At 39.4% G+C, this 16,890-nt stretch overlaps 1 protein-coding gene across 2 annotated transcripts in view; it reads left to right on the top strand.

The window, feature by feature from the left end:
* mllt3 (MLLT3 super elongation complex subunit) overlaps window positions 1-14,139 on the top strand; it is a 130,029-nt gene extending 115,890 nt beyond the window's left edge. The window contains exons 8-11 of one of the 2 annotated variants that reach the window (XM_033017837.1): window positions 395-497; window positions 3,955-4,026; window positions 9,692-9,763; window positions 11,829-14,139. In XM_033017837.1, coding sequence (XP_032873728.1) covers window positions 395-497; window positions 3,955-4,026; window positions 9,692-9,763; window positions 11,829-11,960 — 379 coding nt within the window. In that variant the 3' untranslated portion in view covers window positions 11,961-14,139. The remainder of the gene's footprint in view (window positions 1-394; window positions 498-3,954; window positions 4,027-9,691; window positions 9,764-11,828) is intronic. The other variant, XM_033017838.1, reaches the window with a different exon arrangement.
* The last annotated feature ends 2,751 nt before the right edge of the window (window positions 14,140-16,890 follow it).

A 16,890-nucleotide genomic window follows, 5' to 3' on the forward strand; every position in this document is an offset into this window, starting at 1 on the left:
ATAGAACTAGTGAGAACAGGTGATTGGTGGGCCAAAGAGCCTGTTACCATGCTGTATCTCTAAACTAAATTTTGACTGGGCTTCTTTGATTAAAAAAACAATCTTGCAGGGGTTATCATGAGAGCTCTTTAGAAACACATATTGACTCAAAAGTTAATGAGATAATAAACAATTTGCCCTCTTTATCAGAAATTATGGAATATCATATGAAGTGAAGATATATCATAAATAAATCAATATAAAGAAATGACTCAACGTTGCACACTTACCTGTAAGTTGTGTAGTGTTCAGAGCTTTGCTTCATCTACATGAGGATGTACGATAAGGTATGAAATTCATTCTTGCCCTATTTTGTCACTGCATGTTTGTGCTTCAGCTCTGTTTGTTGTTACAGAATGAGTTTGAGCGATGGGAGCGACAGTGAGAACAGTGGCCGATCCACCCCACCCAGAAATGAAGCACCTCCATTATTAAAAGCCAGCAACAGCAATAACCAGGTATGGAATAGAGCTGTGTAATGAACTGGAACACCTAGAAAGCTACACCTAAATATATTCTGTTAGCTTCTTCCAAACAGAATATACTTCATAATGTTATGCATATTGAAGATATGTTTAGAAATGTTGTCTTAAGAATAAAATAATTTTTCTTGAGTACTAAACTTTTTTCCCGCTACTTTTCTCTTTGATTTCCTTCCCTCTGCTTCTCCTTAGTGGAGTTTGCTCGATGGCTTCCCTTTGCTCTTCCCACTCTGCCCTTCCCCATTCTCCCACCAAGCATTACATTTTGGTATACTAAAGTGTCATGATTGTATTGCACCTGTTAATGCTAAATGCAAGACTTCAAAGATGAACCTTGCATTTGCAAAAATGAGCTTCAGTTCCGTTAAGTAAATGGCAGGAAAAGCAAGATGCCTGTGTACAAGAAATTATTGACCGCTGAAATTATTTAACCCTTCTGAACCTGCTGAAGAGTTTGATAAATGCAATTGATCTTTTACACTTGGGAGGAAATAATACCTCACTTAAACTTGGCCATTAAGCTTAGAAGACCATGAGAATGTTGGTTTAATTGTTGTTTAGGCCTCAACAAAATTACATGCAATGTAGCCTATTGGAGGTGGTGTTAATTGCACAAAAGGCTGTTGAACACGAATGCTTCCAAACAAGTGCATTGCGGAGAAGTCTGACCTCTGATAAATGTTCTGTGTGGCATTAAGTACATCTGTGTTGCAGTCCCATGATTTAAGGCCAATGTTGCAATTCTGGTATTTATTGCAGTAGCAATGCTTCTGCTTCAATTTTCCATCCTTTCATCGTGGCTGCAACTGGGTATTTTAATTGACGTATCTCCGCACAATCTATTGTAAAACTAGAAAATTAGATTTCTAATTAATAAATTAATTGGTAATCAATGGAGGATGTATTTCAAGCAAGTTTTTCCCCAATTTATTTGATTATTTGGACGTATGTCCAAGAGTAATAGCCAGGTAATTTATCTTTTGAAAATTAAACTTTTCAATTGAAATTCTGTACAATGAAGAGGAAAGTACTTCTACAGCTGAATGTAAGTAAGTAAGTACATTTTATTTACATAGCATGTTTAAATCAACTCGTGTTGAAACCAAAGTGCTTTACATAGAAGAAATAATTAAGTTTCCGTACATCAATAGAAAAATTAAAAAAAATTAAAATGACATAACACATTATAGAATTCAACATGAACGTCCCCCCATAACAGAATCAAAATTTTCCACTGTGGGGAAAGGCATCAGAAAGTTCAGTCCTCTTCCTCTGTGATCACCCGAGGTCGGGGCCTATTTGTGGCCTCCGCAGCCAGTCCAATGTTTTCAGGCCCTCTTGCCGTGAAGATGGAACTCCGGCATCGGGTGAAAACTCCTCAGCGGCTTGGAATGTCTGGAGCGGCCGCTTTCTCCCCAGAGACCGCGGCACCCAAAGTCCTCAGGCCGCGCTGGTTGGAGCTCCGACTCTGGCGATCTCGGAGCCTAGGTTCCGCGGTGTTTCAAATCCAGTGCCGCCCGCAGCTGTACGCCCGCAGCCACAGCTCCTCGGATGTTGGAGTCGGCGATCACAGCAGTCCAGGGCTTACCGCACGGCGATCCGGTAAGGCATCGCCCGCTCCGTGATGGTGTCCCAGCGCTGTGCCTCCGCCTTTAAGCTGGGATTCCGGCCGGTCCCGACAGGAAATGCCGCTCCAGTCCGATGGTAGGCCGCGAGGAAAGGGTGAAGAAGCAGCTTGGAGGGAAGCCGCCTCTCCGACCAGGTAGGGACTAGGAAATAAAGTTTCCCCTTCCCCTCCCCCCACCACCACATAAAAGAAGACCTCCAACAAACATTTTGTTTTAAACAGGACTAAAAATAAAAATAAAAAAGGGTGAAAGGACGGACTGCAGGCAGTGCAGCCATACACAACGGCGCCCACTCCTGCAGTCCGCCATCTATCTGTGTCTTTTGAAAGATGCTGTTCATGCTAAAGTAGGCTTTCCCATTGCTGCAGCTTTATCTCCATTTTGCTATAATCGTTTCTATATGAACATTTTGTTTTTATCGGTTGGTCAACATCACCAAATGATGTAGGTACAAAGGCATCATCTCCCTTTGGGGCAGAAAAAACTATTGAAATAGATGTGACACACTTTTCTCTTGAAAGCATGAATATAAGTTATTTAGATAAATATTTTTTTCACAAGGAATAAGCTAAAGTAAATGCTATAACCACGTATTCTGAAGTATACCATCCTCTATCAACTGATGCTTCAATTACAAAATGAAATGAACAAGCCATTATGAGTAAGATCAGAAATTAGCTCTTACTATTTTGCCTGGAGCGAGTCTTTGTGATCCATTCAGTAATTACTTGTCAAAAATGAATTAAGGTAGTTCTGCTGTAACATGTGTTTCCACAACATTAATCGGACACCATGCGATTGATGAATCAGGGAATACTATTATGCGAGCCAAATTGGTTATGACGCGATTTCAGTCGGGAACTAGAGAACCATGTAAAAGTTACTTTGGAAATTGACAAGCAGAGAAAATAAACTGTCCTGTAGGGAATCAAAGTTTCCAGAGAAGAAACTTTCCATTTCCATGTAACCTCGCCGCAGTTATCGGACACAGTACACAGGCTGCTCGTTTCACCGCAAGTGGCCATTGAAATTGACAAATAATCGCTTCTAATAACGCTTGTGTAACAATACTCGATTAAACACCCTAACATGCAGCCTTTGGTATTTTTAGATTGCAGGAAGATAAATAAATAGAGCTATTAAAAAGACCTTTTTGAAAATCCTGTAGGGATTGTTATTTTGTTATTTTCATATAACTTTGTTATTGCGTGTCTAAAACTCTCTTGGCCCAACACCTTTTCCCCAATCGTTTTGGAACTCTTATTTTCTATAACATGAGGTTTCTTAGGACTGACACGATCATGTTATTGCAAAACTACCTACAGTGATGTACCAAATGCATACGACATTACAACATCTTTCCTGAACCTACTAGATTGTCATGAAAGCCATCAAAAGAAATGCTCTGACAAATTGCAACTTCCACCTAGTTTTGATGCAACTAAATGCATTTCGAACTCTTAAAAAAATAATGTATTTCACCACCTATTCAAACTATGTTGCGTAAACAAATGACACCTGTACAGTGATTAAAGTGTAAATTTCTGCAAAATGAGAGTGTTGATCTTGGGTATGGATACCAGAAGGGTTTTAGTACGGATGTGGGAAGAACAAGAGACCAACTGTGCCCATTACTTAAAACCAGCGTTGGGAAAATTGAGAAAGTTACAGTTTGAAGGGGTGGAGGACTTGTCAAAGTCAGTACATTTTTCAGCGTATAGCAGTTTTGCTGAGCCTGACCACCGCCAGAAGCAAGAGCATTGAGGATGCCTGTGGCTGAAGTCTTTGCGCCTCTATTACAACAGGTGTTAGAAGTCAAAAGCCCATTAAAGCAAGGCAAACCTGAGAAAACAATAAAGAATGGTGAATGTGACAAGGTAAGCTGTGTTTTTTGCATTCTTGAAGTTCTTTCATACAACACACTGCAGTCCTGAGCTCTTGGGCATAGTGAATATGAAAGCATGACATTTTTCAAGTGTGACTCAAAGTAAATTGGCAAAATATTTGCCCTTGTCTCGAGTTCTGCTTGCTGGTTCAATTTTACTTCAGGAAGGAAAATAACTCGGACAGAATTCTTCAGGGAAACCGAACATTTGAAGTCTTGAGTCTATTCTCTTTTGCCTCCAGCTCATTATTTCTACCCACAAATCAGACCCTCTCCTTTCTTCAAGGTGTCAATAATTGTTCCTTATCTGGGAATGTAGGAAACTCCTGAACACAGTGTTTCAGAATTTTTAGATTAGATTAGATTCCTTTATTGTCATTCAGACCTTTCGGTCTGAACGAAATTATGTTGCCTGCAGTCATACACAGAACCAATAAAAACAAAACATGCAATAAACACAAATTAAACATCCACCACAGTGAGTTCACCAAGCACATCCTCACTGTGATGGAGGCAAAGTCTTAGTCTCTGTCTCTTCCCTCCTTGTTCTCCCTCTGCGAATGAGATGGTAAAGACATGCGTGATCTTTTTGGAAGTGCTACAGTCTATCCTGTTCCATTGATACATTAAATGGTGCTTGTTGCAACGACTTCTGAAATGGTAAAGCACAAAAACAGTCCATTGTCCCAGGAGGGTCCGATCATAATCATCATTCATTAAAATGGATGCTTTCACTCAAAACAGTTTCATTCAGAATTTGATTTTATTGGTAAGGTTTGCAGATCAAGCTCAGGTGGGAATGACTTGTTCCACGCAGGACCTAGGTTCATTATTTTTGCTTTCACAGAGGTACAGTGAAGGGCTTTGTTCTGCGTGCTATCCAAACAGATCAGATATAGCATGCTTAAATACAATCATGTTAAACTCAAGTACAATATAGAGAGCAATGGGGAAGATGCAGAGTGCAGAATATAGTTCTCAGCATTGTAGCGCATCAGTTCCAGAGACAAAAGTCCAATGTCCACAGGGGGTAAAGATGAATTGAACAGCACCCTTGGTTCAATACTTCAAACTCCAAAGCAAGCAAGTACTCGAAGACCTCTGCACAACCATTATTTAGGTGTCTGTTGTGTAGAATTAGAAGAGTATTTCTATTTCAAAGCCCACATGGGGAACAAGAATTGACCCCTTCTAATGTTGCACTGGATGCCACTGTGGTCAGATAAGAAGAGAGCAAGTTTTCTGATGATATGGCCTCTTTGACTAAAACTAATGATCTAAAATTGCTATTCACTTGGAAAAATCCACAAATGGCGACAATTTCCCATGGAATCTGTCTCATGGGAGCGATGCAGAAATTAGATTGGCTTATCTCTGCTGAATTGTTGGTGATTTTATTTGGGTTTGGTAATGGATTTTATGTTTGTGTGTGTGTATGCTTCAGTGTTTTTTCTGACTACCTATTGCTAGATTCCCTCATAGTTAAATACTTGCAGCCTATCCACACCATCGATATCTTAAATTGTGGCTCATATCCATGTTGTTGCACGTTTTGCGAGTTGCTCAGATCCATGGGATTTACTTTCAAATTAGTTTAGTTTTGAATCTTCTGTGATCTATTTTAATTTTGATTTCTGTTCCTGTACCTTATTCTAATATGGGTGACAAACGAGCTGCAGTGGCCAAATGATGCACAATTACTGGCTATGCTGCGAAGGACTCAAGATTGATAATTGTAAAGATTGTGCATGGAAGTCAATTGATGAATATTAAGGTGAACGAACTATTGCTTTAGGAATTGTGTACATCGTATCTGACATTGCCCAATATTTAATTTGGGTCTATGAAGCTGGCAGTGCACTAACAATGACACAAATCTTGCCATTTTACATCCTAATATGACTCGCTGTTGCAAAACAATTTCTGTTGATTTTCACTTTAATTTCTTTTATTCTGTGGATCTACACAGATTCAACTTAATTCACCCAAAGCATTACTCAGAATTTATAGTTTTGTGATATTTTTAATTTTTAAATGTAACAAGGATATCTTAAAGAGCAATAGCATTGATGTTTTCAAAACAGGAATCTGATTAATGTTCATTTGGGCATCATTCGTGGGGAAACAGTTAAAGTTCGGGGTCAATTATTTCACAAAGGATTGATTAGGCAAGGCAAGGCAACTTTATTTATATAGCACATTTCATACACGAGGCAGACTCAAAGTGCTTCACATAAAAAAATGTCATACAATAAATGAAATAATAAAATGAAATAAAATAGAAGAACTAAAAGAAAAGAAAAGCAAAATTAAAAATGCATTATAAAAAGTGCAAAAGTTAAAAGTGCAATGTAGTGATTACCAGGACATCTACTTAAAAAATTCTAATATGATAAAAAATAGGCAAATTCATTTCAGTTAATACATCTTTAACCGTGTATGTGTGCCAAAATTTGGATTTTATTGTTTAAAGTATAATTCATTTTCAGAATGCGTGGTCTAGCAATCGCTCAAAGATAAATGAGCATTGCCTGTGGAATTGCAGCCTTGTTTTGTTTTAAACTTATTAATAAATTAAAAGATGCTTGAACCCACTTGAGCTTATTCCCTCATTGACAGGCCTCATTAACAGAAAGTTGTGCGTTAAGAAATGGATTAACTTCTTTTCGCCATTTAGTTATTTTTCTCGCAAATATTTCCTGGATCAAAACTGCTGGATAAGAACAAAACAACTGATTCATGATAGTAGTTCTGTCAATATGATAGGGGCTGCTCGATAGCACAGCAGTAGAGCTTTGCAGAGCCAGAGACCCAAATCAATCCTGACTATAGATGCTGCCTGCATGGAGTTTGCCTGTTCTCCCCATGACTGCGAGGATTTTCACCAGGTGCTCCGGTTTTCTCCCACATTCCAAAGACATAGAGGTTTGCAGGTGTAATTGGCTTTGGTAAAAATTGTAAATTTTTCCTAGTGTGTGTAGTAGTGCTCGTGTGCAGGGATTGCGTGCTGGCTGGCGTGGACACGATAGGCTAAAGCAACTGTTTCTGCGCTGTATCTCTAAACTAAACGGTAAACCCACAAAGTCCTTGTTGCAAGTGGTGGAAGTTTTTTTTCAAATCGGATCAAAGAAATGCAAGGATGATGTGAATGATCCACTCCGCTAGAGCATTGAACAGTACAGCACAAGAACAGGCCCTTCGGCCCATGATGTCTGTGCCGAACATGATGCCAAGACCATCACTTATCTACCTAAACATAACCCATATCCCTCCATTCCCTGCATATCCATATGCCCATTCAAAATTTCTTAAATGCTGCTATTTTATCAGCTCGGTGAGCATCACTACTCGGTGATTTCAGTGGAATTCTCATTGTTTTGGCTGTTACTGCTCAAGCATTAATTATCTGTATTGATTTTGCAACAACTTACTGCTTAATGACATCCGAAACAAAAATAACTAGGTAACCAGTCAAGAAGAACATACTGGAGTAACTCAGTGGGTCAGATAGCATCTCTGGAGAAAAAGAATAGGTGATGCTTTGGGATAAGACCCTTCTTCACTGGAAACGTCACCCATTCCTTTTCTCCAGAGATGCTGTGTGACCCGCTGAATTATTCCTGCCTTTTTGTGTCTATTTTAAGAAGAACATGCTGTTGGAGCAAGGAAATTTAATGGCAGGGAATATTGGATGACGAGTACTACTGCACATTGAGTATTAATGAATATGCGAGCCATTTCATCTATGTGATTAAAAAACTTTTTTTCAATTGAATTCAAATACTTATTTTAATATCTTCCTTCCTTGGTCTTCTTCAGCCCTATGTTTGTCTGCACGCTTCCACTCCTGATCGTCAGGAGTATCTCTCTTCTTCAGTGGGCTAGTAGAGACAGAAGCACTCTGATCCCCACTAGCCTTTCCTGTTTGTTGCTACTGTGCTATTGCTAAATTGGCAAATAAATTTATATTCCTATTTCACTGGATTATTCATGTTTTGTGTATCATTTGTGGCCAGTAACCTACTTTAAAAAAACATTTAGGTTATAATTTTGGCATCAAAGCAACTGAATAATTAGGAATATCTTTGACAAATTCAATGTAAAGCTATTACTTGGTGAATTATGGTAATTTCAAAGCCAATGTGAACTGAATTAGTAGAAGGAAGCAAGTTTGCAAGTAAATATTATATGTTATACATATTCCATGTGCATCACTTTTGTGTTTTTCAGGAAGTTTGAGTGAATTTTTTAAATAAATCTTGTAAATCTTTTATTAACTCGATAAGGCACAAAGTGCTGGAGTAACATGGTGTATCAGACAACATCACTGGAGGGCATGGATAGGGACATTGTGGGTTGGAACCCTTCTTCAAACTGCATGTAGTTGGGAGAGGGAACAAAACCTGGCAAGTGATAAACAGACAGGTGAGGAGGAGGTTTTGATTGAAGATCGGTGGATGAAGGCTAGAGATGAAAAGGAGATAAGGGAGAAGAAAAGTGAAATGTCAGAGAGAGAGATATAGGTGGAAGTGGACTTAATTAATTGGAACTTGTCCAGATCTAGAACTATATTTTCAGGAAACATGGCAACAAATGAGAGTTTGTTTGCTTTGGTGCAGAGGCGGCTGAAGGGAGATCTGATGGAGGTACACAAAGTTATGAAGTGTGTGGAGGTGTCTACGATCACAGGGCATAGGCTTAAAAATAATGGGCAGGGCGTTTGGAGAGGAGTTGAGGAAGAATGTTTTCACCCAAAGGGTGGTTGATATCTGGAACCCCCTGGTCTAAAGGGGTTCCTAAATGATAGGAGCAGAATTGGACCACGCAGCCCATCAAGTCCACTCTGCCATTCAATCACGGATGATCTATCTCTCCCTCCTAACCCCATTCTCCTGTCTTCTCCCCATAACCCCTGACACCCATATTGATCATGTGGCAGAGGCAGGAACTCCAACAGCAGCAAAAAGGTATTTGGATTGGCACTTGAAATGCTATTAGGCCAAGTGGAGAAAATTAGATCAGTAAAGATATACTTATTGGCTGATTGGGCACAGCAGACAAAGGACTTGTGTCTGTTCTATATGGTTCAAAGGTTAACTTTAATACTACTGCCATTTCAGCCCTGATTTAATCAATTGACTTCTGATAATGGATTAAACTGTGGTTCAGTAAAAACTAGCAACACCAAAGTTCCCAAATGTTAGTGCATCCTTGCTGTCTATAATTTGCATAACTTCAGCTTTAGAAACAGTTGAAATGTTTTGGGGATTCTGAATCCAATGAATACATGTGAATATTTAATGAAATATTTGTTTTGCTTTCTTTAATATAACTTGCATAGAGTAGCTGTTGTTGAATATTGATAGTCTACAACATCCAGAAGATGGAACTCGTTTATGATTTCACATTCAAGGCTCACTATCTTCTGACCTAAAATAATGTTGCAACTGAAATCATAACACTTTTGTATACCAAATATCTTTTGCAAAATGTTAACTTCCTGCATTTCTGTTCTAAGCTCTGTCAAAATATACAGTGCGGCGTTTTACATTTAGTTTAGTATTTGACACACCTGGCCTCTTTGGTGTTTAAGTTATAAGTAACGTTTTTGCTAAAATAAGTAAAACCAATTTTGTATTTGGCCATACCTTTTTTAGGCATATCTGGATGAGTTGGTTGAACTTCATAGAAGACTAATGACGCTTCGTGAGCGGCACATACTACAACAGGTAAGAACATTTCAAAGATTTTGATTAAACTATACATATACAGTAGCTATAACATGAGATGGGGAAAGTTTAAGGGAGCTATGCGGGCAAGTTTTTTACACAAGGGGTGGTGAGGGCCTGGAAGGTATTGCCAGGAGTGCTAGTGGAGGCAGTTATGTTAGTGCCAAATAGAGGGAAAGGGATCATGTGCAAGCAAATTAGATCAGTTCAGCTCGGCATCCCGTGTAATCACTTTCTTGTTAGCGATGTTGTGTGAAGGTCAAATATTGGCTACAACTGCCTGCCCTTCAAAATGTTTTTGTTTACGGAAATCAGTTTAATGCTCTGCCTGAAAGATGGCACTTCCATTTCATGGCTGCTGTACAGCTTGTTCCCCTTGCTGCATTGGGCTGTCAGCTTGGATGGTGTGCTCAAGTGGCCCTTGAACCCAGAACCATTTGACAGGAATGTGAGTGCCTTGTCAGTGAGTCATGAACGACGTGCAAAGAACTCTTGAGTTAGTCAAGCAAGGTGACCTTTAATGGGAAGGTTTAGTTTTAGGTTTAAGTTTATTATTGTCACGTGTACCAAGGTACAGTAAAAGCTTTGTTTTTGCAAACCTTGCAATCAAATCAGTTAATACTATACATAAATACAACCTATCCACACAGAAGTATGATTAGCATTGTAAATTAACAGTTCCAGAGACAAAATCCAATGTCTGCAAAGAAGATTGAGGGGGGATCTTATAGAAACTTACAACATTCTTAAGGGGTTGGACAGGCTAGATACAGGAAGATTGTTCCCAATGTTGGGGAAGTCCAGGACAAGGGGTCACAGTTTAAGGATAAAGGGGAAATCCTTTAGGACCGAGATGAGAAAAACATTTTTCACACAGAGAGTGGTGAATCTCTGGAACTCTCTGCCACAGAAGGTAGTTGAGGCCAGTTCATTGGCTATATTTAAGAGGGAGTTAGATGTGGCCCTTGTGGCTAAAGGGATCAGGGGGTATGGAGAGAAGGCAGGTACAGGATACTGAGTTGTATGATCAGCCATAATCATATTGAATGGCGGTGCAGGCTCGAAGGGCCGAATGGCCTACTCCTGCACCTATTTTCTATGTTTCTAAATAGAGAAAAATCAGGACTGAAGCCTGACGGCAGGGGAAGAAGCTGTTCCTGAGTCTGGTGATAGCTGTTTTCAAACTTCTGTATCTTCTGCCTGATGGGAGTGTGAAGAAAAAGGGATGACATGAGTAGAAAAGGTCTTTGGTTATGTTGGCTGTTCTGCCGAGGAAGGGTGAAATGTAGATGGAGTCGATGGTGGGTCTGTATGATGGACTGGGCTACATCCACAACTCACTTCTTGGATTGTTTTACTTTCTGTATCATGTCTTAAAATTACTTTTGCTGCTTTTAATAAAGTGAACCCGATCATGACTGCTGCATTGAAATAAAGAGGCCTTATGAAGGAAAAGCAAAAGAAAAATGTTGAAAAGATAAGATGAGTAAATAGAATGATAGGACTAATGACATGAGCCAGTCAGGTTAGGAGTCTGAAGTGGAGTCAAGTCTGTTAATTGGGTGGGGGGGGAGAGGGTCAGGGGGAGTGTTGCTTGGGGGAGAGGAAAGGGAATGAATTGGTCAGGTTGGGCTGCAATAGGTCATTGAGGGTGTGGGGTGGCAGAGTGGGGGTGTCAACAACAGTAATTGGTGGGTTGTGCTGGGTTGACAGGTGAGTGAGTCTCATGAGTCACATTACTTAAAGCATCGCGGCCTGAGGTTAGTTTCTGATTGAAACTGGCCTCAAATAGTGTGATTTTCCTAGATATTCATTGCTCAACAAGTGATTTTTAGACCATTTTAGATTATTCAACCTCACCAACTGACAAAATTAGCACACAAAATTACCTGCATTTGGCTCCCTATAAACATGGCATTATTGTATCTCTACTTAAATGTTACTGTTATATTGATATGCTAATGAGTCACTGAAAGTACCATTCCACAATTGAAATTTGGTTCACAGCTCCATCGTAAATACATGGAATTGGAATTCAGCTAATTTGTTGCTTATCTATTTTCAGATTGTGAATCTAATAGAAGAGACTGGACATTTTCATATTACAAACACAACATTTGATTTTGACCTTTGCTCACTGGATAAAACCACTGTTCGCAAACTACAGAGTTACCTGGAGACTTCGGGAGCTTCCTGAGGGGAAAAACGACCCCGGCCACAAGCTGGAGACTTGAACTTTCAGTGATGCAGCCCATATGAACTGCCCTATAGAGCGACTTACTGCAGCTTTTTTTTTTTCCCAGTCAAACATCCTTCTCATCCCTAAACACGTTGCAGGGTTGAGTAAGTACTGAGAGATTTGACATGTCCTGATCAGCCTAAGGAAAGCTCTGGGAATGTTGGACTGGGATTTCCAACATCTCCATCATCTTCCAACCCTGGATACTTGCTCTTCATGTCTCCGTGTGGTGTCCAAGTTCACATGGCAAACGTGCATGTGCAACCTGCCTTAGTATATAACTGATCTATTTATTGAAGATAAATGACTGAAAAATATTCTTGCATCTTTGGAACAACACTACTGGACATTGAGCACTCGGTTCGCATTTATTACCACGGCTTGTGAATGCAGTAGGAATCAGTCGCCGGATGTCTGGTGAATTTATCTACACTCTTAATTTTATTTTGTAAACTAGCTGCGATAGTAGGGACACTATATGTGACTACACAAAATGTAGCCTTAGTAACTGAAAACTGTAGTGCTTTAAATTCTATTATTGTGCACTGTTCTTTGAAATGTTACCAGCTTTGTTTTAATTAGTGATCAATCGAGATGAATATTATCTGCATAATCACCAATCAAACAGGTTTTCTCTTTCTTGCTTCTGTTCTTCACAATGAATGGGATTATTTTTTTGGTGGTGTCAATTTCCATGATTTATTAATGAACACTGCAGCTTTACTCTCACACACATTTGTCTCCAGAAGTAAATCTGCATCTCTCATGTCTTGCTCGCTTTGCTCACATGGGTTTGCACTGGTACAAACCCATGTGCATCCTTTTGTTACTCAATCCCACAATGGCAAAGGTCACGTAACTGATGAAGTGCAGATGAGATCTTCTCCCAACCAGGCTGGTTGATCACTAGTTTAAAGCTTTTGCCATTTCAGATGTATTTAATTTTCTTTTTAAAGACTTTATGTGGGATTGTCTAAAATATTCTGTTGCCAATTTTCTGTAAGTTTATTGAAGAAAATTAATTTGGGATTAATTATTTATTTGAAAAAGCACCCTTCACTGCCAAGTCTGTTCTTGCTGTCTTTACCATTCCGGTAAGGTGTCCATTATATCTGTCCATCCTATGGATACTATTATGAATAGATTTTTCTTTTGTAAGTACAATGCTTCAAAGGAGTCTTTTGAGGAGACCTTAACTGTTACTTTCAGTCCAAAGAGGAGATGGATTTTTAATACTTTTTTATTACCGAAGATTCAGAAGTCGCTTCCAGCAGACCAAGTGTACTTTCCAATGATAACGAGGTTCAAATAAGTCATTGTGCCCATTACTTGAAATGTTATCTTGTTAGTGTACCTTTAATGTGCAAATCCTATCAAAAGAAACAGACTGATCTTTTATAAAAGAAATGGAGAAAAGGCGACTCAACTTCATGTAATGTTCAGTGTATGTTTTCAATTGCCATTATTCTTTGATTTTTTTTGTTGTATATATGGTAAAGCCCACGCATTCTTTCCAGGAGAAAATAAAATCTCCTACCAGTCTCCAGACAATTGACTTGGTAATTTGAACCCGATTTAATTTATATAGTTGTTTAGTCCATCTTAATTGTTGTGGCTAAATCATGTGGTACAACTCCTTTAAATTTTGTAAGCAATTTTACTAAATTTGAATGCAATTCAGTCCTGTGATTCCAATCAACGCATTCTTTATTTAAATATACTCAGTGCGTTCAGACATTAAAAAAAGCAATGTAGTAAACACCATTCCCTATTTCATTAGGGCTGGCTTAGAAAAAAGGTTTGGTTTCATTGCTTGCCTCAAAGGGAAAATATATGGTATTTGAACATCAATGGTTTAAACCAAATGTGTTTCTTTTTAATCAAATGAAGATGGGAATGAACAAAAAGCAAAGTACCCAGTCAGGCAGCATCTGTGGAAGGAATGGACAGATGACTTTTTGGGTTGGGAGCCTTTCAGAAGATGGAAATGAATTGATGTATTATAGTGTTTCAAAGTGAAACACCAGTCTTAAATCTTTTTTGCAAAAGGCACATACAGTGCCCTCCATAATGTTTGGGACAAAGACCATTCATTTATTTATTTGCCTCTGTAACTCCACAATTTGAGATTTGTAATTTTAAAAAATCACATGCGGTTAAAATGCAAACTGTCAGATTTTAATAAAGGCCATTTTTATACATTTTGGTTTCACCATGTAGAAGTTACAGCAGTGTTTATACATAGTCCCCCCCATATCAGGGCACAATAATGTTTAGCACACAGCAATGTCTTGTAAATGAAAGTCGTCATGTTTAGTATTTTGTTGCATATCTTTTGCATGCAATGACTGCTTAATGTCTGTGATTCATGGACATCACCAGTTGCCGGATGTCTTCTCTGGTGATGCTCTGCCAGGCCTGTATTGCAGCCATCTTTAGCTTATGCTTGTTTTGGGGGCTAGGCCCCTTCCGTTTTCTCTTCAGCATATAAAAGGCATGCTCATTTGGGTTCAGATCGGGTGATTGACCTGGCCATTCAAGAATTGACCATTTTTTAGCTTTGAAAATCTCCTTTGTTGCTTTAGCAGCATGTTTGGGATCATTGTCTTGCTGTAGAATTAATCGCTGGCCAATGAGTTTCGAGGCATTTGTTTGAACTTGAGCAAATAGGATGTGTCTATACGCTTCAGAATTCATTCTGCTTCTACCATCAGCTGTTGTATCATCAATGAAGATAAGTGAGCCAGTACCTTCAGCAGCCATACATGCCCAGGCCAGAACACCCCAACCACCTTGTTTCTCAGATGAGGTGGTATGCTTTGGATCTTGGGCAGTTCCTTCTGTCCTCCATACTTTGCTCTTGCCATCACTCTAATATGTTAATCTTCGTCTCATCCATCCACAAGACCTTTTTCCAGAACTGTGGTTGCTCTTTTAAGTACTTCTTGGTAACCCGGCCATCCTATTTTTGCAGCTAACCAGTGGTTTGCATCTTACAGTGTAGCCTCTGTATTTCTGTCCATGAGGTCTTCTGCGGACATTGGTCATTGACGAATCCACACCTGATTCCGGTCGGACAGGTGTTTGGGGGTTTTCCTTTATTATAGAGAGAATTCCTCTGTCATCAGCTGTGGAGGTCTTCCTTGGCCTGCCTGTCCTTTTGCGATTAAGAAGCTCACCAGTGCTCTCTTTCTTCTTAATGATGTTCTAAACAGGTGATTTTGGTGAGCCTAAGATTTGGCTGATGTCTACAACAGTTGTATTCTTGTTTCTCAGTCTCATAATGGCTTCTTTGACATTCATTGGCACAACTTTGGTCCTCATGTTGATAAACAGCAATAAGAGTTTCCAAATGTGATGGAAAGACTGGAGGAAAGACTAGGTGCTGAAAGCTCTCATATCTGCATTAAGGAGGCAATTAAACACACCTGAGCAATTACACACACCTGTGAAGCCATGGGTCCCAAACATTATGGTGCCCTGTAATGGGGGGGACTATGTATAAACGCAGCTGTAATTTGTCCATGGTGAAACCAAAATGTATAAAAATGGCCTTTAATAAAATCTGACAATATGCACTTTAACTGCATGTGATATTTTTCTATTACAAATCTCAAATTGTGAACCACAGAGGCAAATAAATAAATGACGAGTCTTTATCCCAAGCATTATGGAGGGCACTGTTAGTGAAGCTAATTTATCAACACTTCCGCTTGAATCTCAAGCAGAGCACGTCACAATGTTGAGTCTCCCACAATATTAAATTAAAACAAGTGTGTCACATTCCCGAAACATTTTTTTGCATTATCTTTTCCATCACCTTTTTTTGTATTTAGTACAAAATAAATCCTCTTTTCCAAATAACTGACAATTGTGTAGATGCTTTCTACAGTTGAATGCCGATGTTTCCTCTGAGGTATATATTTGTTTGGCCAAGTGCCAGTCTTCTCTGTAGTTATATTAGAATGTGACTTTTTTTCTCTTAAAATAGCCACATACATTTTTACTCTGTATCAGAGGATATTAAATTAAAACTGAAATTTGTAAATGTGCAGTTTTTAATACTTATTCAATGCATTCATTAAAAGGCATCTACGGAATTAAGAAATTCCATGAAATTTGGGGTTTGAGAATTATTTGTGGATAGAGGATAGTCCTGTTGTTGAGCAATGTTAGGAATGTGAGAAGACCATGTGGTTCTCTGTTCAACAAAATTGGTTCATCACCTATCTGAATTCCACCTTCCTACCATGTCTTAACGCCCTCATGGGCCTGTCCCATTTAGGCGATTTTTTTCGGTCGTAGCAGGTTGCCGAAAAACCAGCGACTGGACCCCCCCCCCCCCCTCCCCCATGACAATATCTACGACAATGTCTACAACAACCTACCTCTAAGTCAACGTCAAGCTACCGACAATCGGAGACCATTAGGACGTCCACCTATGACAAGCTACGACAAGGTAAGACAATTCAGTCACCGGTTGACGTAAGTAGTCGCCAATGGAATTCACCAAAGTCAGCACCGGCAACAACCTACGTCATCCTGGCGACAACCTACGTTAACCTGGCGACAACCTACCATAGCACCTAAGTCAGGAGAAGTCAAGATACGTTCATATGCATCAAACCCACTGTCGCTGAAAATTTTTCAACATGTTGAGAATTTTGTGGCGACTAGAAAGACGCTACGACTCTTTGCGCGACTGAGGAGACTACTCACGACCATACAGGTGACACCCCGGCGACCACAAGCGAACATGTGGCGACAGCCCCCTGTAGTGACGTAAAAAACCGTCTAAGTGGGACAGGCCCATTAGTGTCTTAAACTGAGCAATGAAATGCTTCAGCTGCTGGGCATCTGTAATTTGCTGAGATTCCCATCACTAGCA

The sequence above is a fragment of the Amblyraja radiata genome, chromosome 3, assembly GCF_010909765.2.
Source record: "Amblyraja radiata isolate CabotCenter1 chromosome 3, sAmbRad1.1.pri, whole genome shotgun sequence".
Classification (NCBI taxonomy): domain Eukaryota; kingdom Metazoa; phylum Chordata; class Chondrichthyes; order Rajiformes; family Rajidae; genus Amblyraja; species Amblyraja radiata.